Source organism: Manduca sexta, chromosome 14 (assembly GCF_014839805.1).
Source record: "Manduca sexta isolate Smith_Timp_Sample1 chromosome 14, JHU_Msex_v1.0, whole genome shotgun sequence".
Classification (NCBI taxonomy): Eukaryota; Metazoa; Arthropoda; class Insecta; order Lepidoptera; family Sphingidae; genus Manduca; species Manduca sexta.
The window spans coordinates 9001311-9008060 of record NC_051128.1 but is presented as its reverse complement, the minus strand read 5'-3'; the positions used below and the strand labels follow the sequence as shown (position 1 = coordinate 9008060).

General features: G+C 31.4%; 1 protein-coding gene across 1 annotated transcript; it reads right to left on the bottom strand.

Moving 5' to 3' along the window:
- Positions 1-3726: 3726 nt before the first annotated feature.
- On the bottom strand, positions 3727-4211 carry LOC115445223 (cytochrome c oxidase assembly protein COX19). The gene has a single exon (XM_030171432.2). The coding sequence runs from the start codon at positions 4062-4064 to the stop codon at positions 3807-3809; it is 258 nt and encodes an 85-aa protein (XP_030027292.1). The 5' UTR covers positions 4065-4211; the 3' UTR covers positions 3727-3806.
- Between the last annotated feature and the right edge of the window lie 2539 nt (positions 4212-6750).

Below are 6750 nucleotides of genomic sequence, written 5' to 3'. Positions count from 1 at the left end.
GTTTTTATCTTCCTATTTCCTAATATTCTTCTAATTCATATAATGTTCCTCACATTATTAAACAGTTTCCAGATATAATATTTATACCTATACTTTTCTATGGATAAACTCAGAACATAAGAATAAGGAATAGGTACACTATATTCTTGTGTTTTATGGGTAAATTACACTAATAAAAATGTAATTGTAACAAATGTTATAATACTCTTAAGGGTAATTGTTTAATTTTAGTGTTATAGTCGTAAGTTTGAAGAACTAGGGCTGCCATCCGTCCGGGTTTCCCTGAATATGACATAGTTTGTTGGCTTCAGAGGCGTTCTAAGTCAAGTCTTAAGTAATTTTAATAAATAAACAAGGTGGGTGTTATCCAGTCTATTTCGAGATCAGGGATATGCAATAATTAGTCATATTAGTCTAGTTTAAATTACAGAAATGCAATTAAAATAATTTTGAAATAAACCAATCAGTTTACCCGATGTCTTCAGTTTTGGAACGCCTCTGTTAGCTTTCGACAATTAATTATAATTGTATGGTGTTGCTGATCTATCTATGCGCTTTGATAGTAGCTCCGAGCGACGCGACTCGACGTATAACTATAATTTTTAGGACTTATTGGTCACGAGCGGCGTAGAGAGCAGGTGAAATACCCAACTTCAGATCGGCCAACTTAGATTGGCAATGAACGATGGCAGGTCTAGAACTGAAATAAGTTAATTAAGTTTTAGATGAAAACTGTCTTTCCAAATATAAGAACACCATTGGCATTTTCATTATGAGAAATATAGCTCATTATAATGTTTTTATTTAATACTATTTCATTAAAGAAATTTCATATAAAAATAATTTACCTCTCAAGTCGCTCGTTAATTATAGTGTAACTTATGTTAGCTTTTTTACAAGTTTTTGGTCACAAATAATTTAACTATAACTGTGATATTTACTTTTATAAATACGGCCATTTGGTGGTAAACGAAATCAAAAAAAATTAACTTTCTAAAAAAACAGATACCAATAAATAATTTTAGTTTTGAGTAATTTCTTAGAAATAATATTATATTTTAATAATCCAAATGAAAAATAAATAAAGATCTTTGTAAAAATCTGGATATTTATTTTATTGATCCCTTACCTTAATACAGCGAGAAACCTTTCAATTGCGTGGCAATATTTTCCGTATGGTAATTAAATCTTTAAAAAATTCAAAGTAATTAATATTATAGTTATTAAGTAACAAAGAAGGTTATTTTGTTTCTCATAAGTATTTTTTTTTTAATTAAGTAAATAGGTACTTACCTACTAAGCACAGCTTACAATTTAGGTAGATTATAAGTTTAAGTATAATTACATTTAATTTTAAATTTTTTATTGAGATTCAAGTAATCACAATAACGAATTGAATCACAAAAAGTTAGTAAGTACCTTTTTAGGGTTCTATAAACTAAAAGTGCTACTTGGTTGAGGCCAACTCGGTAGCTTAGGTAGGTAATTGTATTATACGTCGGTCGGGTAGAAGAGATATTGGGGTTTTCTGCTGATTATTAGGCCGGAGTCTGGAAATTGTAAACCAGATTCAACAAGTTTACGTACTTTGTGGGTCCGAAGATGCATTGATAGCCTTGTGCATAAAAATTTCATTGTTATTGCTTGCTAGGCGACTTTTTCATCTATGTAATCTTAATATATGCACATACTACTTACATCCGAAAAAAGTCTCTTTAACAATCTGCGTTGTTTTTACAATCAAAAAACGAAACAGATTTAATGAATTTGGATATTTTAACAGGGTAAATGGCCACAGGTCATTCATTATTTTTTCTAAAACATAGGTAATTGGTAAAAGCAAGAATTATAAAAATATTATATTGCCAGCCTGTTTGAAACGGATATATATACTTACACAGGCTGATCCTGGATAGCAACGCATCGTGGAGAGAATGTAATGCCATCACTTTTTGAGCGGGGTGCCATTCCATACCGTGGGGTAAGGAAATGATTCAAGCATCAGTTGCGAGTAACCTATATTCAAATTACTATAAGGTCGCGAGCCGTGAACGATTTAATGCACACGGGTAGTATGATCTCCCTTTGTGCTAAATTTTGGGTTCCGCGCGAAAGTTAATCATTTACTTATTATTTTTGTTATAAGTAGTTATTGTTCGCGGCTTCGCTCGCTTCAAAAGGTCTTCCTTCTACAAACGTGGCTAAATTGCTGTAAGTATAGATCCATGGTATCATCTTTGTAAAAAGTTAAATTAAGTATTTCCTATGGAAAAATCTTTCTGTGATATAAAGTACGCCTAAGTGTTAAGGACATGGTCTACGCGTATACAATTTTTAATCCAAATCCGTTCAACTGTTTCTGAATTTACTTCTAACAAAAAATCAAACATTTTCACAAACTTTCGCAATCTATTATATTAATGAGAAATATAAGCAATACTTACCTATAAGAAGTAATTTGTTACATCGTATTTAACAATTGAATTTATTTTAAGTATTTTATTTCCATTTATATTGTCCTCTTATAAATACGATAATATTATCTCATATTACTAATAAAATACAACGAACACCTCACATATTTACATTTTATAATATAAAGCTGAAGAGTTTGTTTGTTTGAACGCGCTATTCACAAGAACTACAGGTTCAAATTGAAAAAATCTTTTAGTGTTAGATTGCCTATTTATCGAGGAAGGCTATAGTTCATATAACATCATGCTATTTATGACCAATAAATGCCGAGCATTAATGAAAACGGTTGCAAAAACAGGGAAAATTTAACCTTTTGAGCTTCCGTTGCGTCGCTGCGTATACGGTAAAAATTACACAGCAATAACGTGTGACGGAATTTTTCGTCCTTAAAAGTTCTAAAAGATGTATTAAGTAAATAACAAAGCTCTCGCCGCATCTGTCGACCTATTTGTATGCGATAAACTCAAAAAGTACCCAATGGATTTTTAAGAAATTTTGTATGGAGATAGTTTGTGATTCTGGGAAAAACATAGGCTACTTTCTATCCCAGAAAATGTATATTATTTATATTATTAAATGTATTAATGAAGGAAAGCATGGCAAAGAAACCTACATACTTACCATAGAATTCCCCAAAAATAATTTTAAAGCAGTATAAGGCCTGAACCCTAAGCCCCTCCCCACCCATGAGGCAATTCTTGTGCACGCGATTTTCACAACGCATACACGCCTATACAGGGAGAGACATTTATCACGTCTGGAGGGACACAATTCAGGATGTATAGTGTATACCACTTAATTGTAAAATCACATTGAAGCCTAAAAGGACTTATGAACATTTCCATTTCTTCAATCCTATGTACATCCTAGGAAGTTCCCCTACTCTTCCTTTGCCACTCTCCACTACACCTCAGCAGGCCTAAAAATGGGGGATTCCAGTATACCATTAATGTTTCCCCTAGTGTTACCAACAAAAAAAAGCCCCAAAATCGTCAAGCCATCTGAGTAGTAAAGGAAGCCTGTGCTCAGTTGTGTGTAGTATATAATCATTAATGTATAATACAGAGCTGGTATTATAATTGAATACAAATTACCAAGATAAAAGCTCAAACAATATGTTTAATATTTGTTATTAAGTTACAGGCCTTCCTCTAGCTTAATTCTTATAGACCTATGAATTAAATAGGTAGGTAACAACATGGATGTGTTAAGTCTATATATTTTAAAACTAACAGAATAAAACAATACAAATATTTAACATAATAATTTTATTACAATGCAATAATTTAACGATTCTTATAAACTACATAATAACTACTTTCCTAATAAGATTACCGTTCTTCGCTCTCTCTCTGAAAACCTAATTTTGACCAATCTTCTTTAGCCATAAGGTTATGTTCCATCCGGCAAGCCAAATACTCTTTTGCTTCGTCACGGCAAAAAGAGTTATTACTATTATTGTTCAATAGACACTTCATATACTGCACCATACTCTTTTTACAGACACCATCATGATCCAAAGGAAAACTTCCCTTATCTGGTGGTGTCGGTACGAACTGCTTTTGGCCAAAAGTCATAGCGGTAGACATTTTTGTTTCAGCTTGTTTTGAGCCGGATTAAGACAAAATGTTGATTCTGATTAGAAAACTTAAATATGCACACAAAAAAATAATTATATTCACGAGAAATTTGCACTCAAATTACAACAGTATTGACAATTGACATATGACGCATAAACAGACTATCACTAGTGATAAACTTACAGGACTATCGACTACCGTAATATATATAATAATTCTCTTTAGTCGACTATCAAATAAGTGAAAACTGTTTATTGCTTAAGTGTCAAATTTATTTTAAATTGTCAACTAGTGACTAACATATAAGCGTATGGCCATAATGTTTATTGTTATACTATATAGCATAAGTTTGAATGACCTACACATCTAAATATGTTTGTGGATATAATAAAGCTAGTTGTATAAGCGTATGGCCATAATGTTTATTGTTATACTATATAGCATAAGTTTGAATGACCTACACATCTAAATATGTATGTGGATATAATAAAGCTGGTTGCATAAACGTGAGGCATAACAATGACTAAATATAAAGAGGACAGGCCTCAAAAGTTAGCTATATGAATAAGTTATATTTATGTTAGGGAAATCGACGCAGAATTGTCAATATATATGTCTATCTCTTTTACTCAAAGCTTATTTGGAACACAACAAACAAAGACAAAAATAATTGCTTTCTTCGAATATGGCACTATTTCGTTTACTTCAACACGCTGGGACCGCCTTGCGGCCGAAACGCCATTTATCGTAGCCCAGTCAGCAAGTACATGTAGTGTCAGACGGTGTAAACAAATCTTCATAAATATTGAATTTAAAGTAATATAATCATATTCTCAATTGTTTAGTTTGTTTATTAGTGTATTTGTTAAGTTTCGAAAGTGACTCAGTGTTGTGTGAAAGGATGCAAATCGAATTCACGCAAGAAAGACCCCGAAATATCTTTTCATAGGTTAGTAACTGTTTTTACCGAAAATTTGTAAATATCTTTGTATATTTACTTTTTGGATGTGTTTTTATCAATTAAAATTATATGTGGATCTTGTTTGATAAGCTTAGAACCCTTTTAGGCGTGATTTATATCCATTAAAATCATTATGTTTGTTTACACACGAGCTTAGGGATGGGTGGATTTGTTTAGAAATTATTGATATCGATATTTTAACAGACGCCCGTTTATCAGTTACGGATTTTGTCTTAGAAAGAATGTTAGAGCACACATCAATATTGTATTATCCAGAACGACAAACTAAGTGAAATTATAATATTTTTTTAGATTACCAAAAATTTTTAAAACCAAGGCAAAATGAATTGAGAATATTGGGCGACGTGATTGGAATCCTACACCAAATACATAATATATTCGTTCTTTACATTTTGAGAAGAAATGCATAAAACACACGTTTAATTAACACGAGTAAAAGATAACTGTTTCCAACAATATTCCCGATAAGTAAAATAGTAATGATTATTATACTTCACCTAAGAGTAATATTACTTTAATATATTGTTATGAATAAAAATAGAATTGTTATTGCATAACCAATGGAACATAAAAGAAACAACATAAAGATGAAATGTAAGATATATTTTTACAATTGGCGGTCTTATGTTTCGAGCAACCTTTGCATGCACGGAAATAGATACATAATCATATTGTTGTTATTGCAAATAATTATTATAATTGATTATCTTAACCACCATTTTTACGGTCATTGATTTTAGTTTGCTGAACCATAGTTATGTTTCTCGATCAAAGAGCATAATAATAAAATAAAATAAAACCAACCAAATAATTGCTGGCTACGCTATCTTATTCCATTTATCATGTATTAAATAAATATCTTAATCTGTAACTTAAATTTTAGCAAGGAATAGTGCAACATACAAATATAGATCAAACACAAATGTTTGTCACAACAGGTACTGCTTTGTTTAACAATTGTTACTTATAAATCAGTTTCAGTTTGTTTGTTTACATTATGGTTTGTTATATTTATATTATGGTAGTTCCTAACCCCTTTCGTATTTGATCTTTTTGGGGCTTGTTTGTCTCTCTTAATTCTTCGATGTCGATACAAAATTTTCGGTACTAGCATATCACTATTGTAAGGGGCGGAGTCGGCACCATTTTATGCATTAAATGTGCCGCATGTCACGTGACCATATTACCCATCCTCTATACTTCTTTTATCATTGAGGCATAACCGCTCACAGCACAATGATAAAAGAAGTATAGAGGATGGGTAATATGGTCACGTGACATGCGGCACATTTCCTGAACAAAATGGCGCCGACTCCGCCCCTTACAATAGTGATATGCTAGTAGCGAAAACTTTGCATCGACATCGATGAATTAAAAGAGGGATAAATAAGCCAAAAAAGATTACATATGAATGTGCAGGCAAGTTTAAAAAATTATCATTATATTTTTTTTTAATACTTTCTTTATTATACTGGGAAGTTTTGAAGTTGGGGCAGTAAAAGTACCTTATATCTTAAACGCTGTGACTATTAGATTTTTTTTTCTTAGGAGATTGACTATCATTTTTGAATATAGTCACAGATCAAATACAAAAACAACAGCTCTAAGAATAAAACAGGTAGATCGTTAAATATTTTTATTTTATATTGGAATGTATTTCATGGATAAACTTTATGATTGGATTGGGTTTGTGTCAAGTAATATACACGTAGA

What these genes read in the sequence shown, in the direction of transcription:
- LOC115445223 (XM_030171432.2), bottom strand. Translation starts at nt 4,064, where the DNA reads ATGTCTACCGCTATGACTTTTGGCCAAAAGCAGTTCGTACCGACACCA.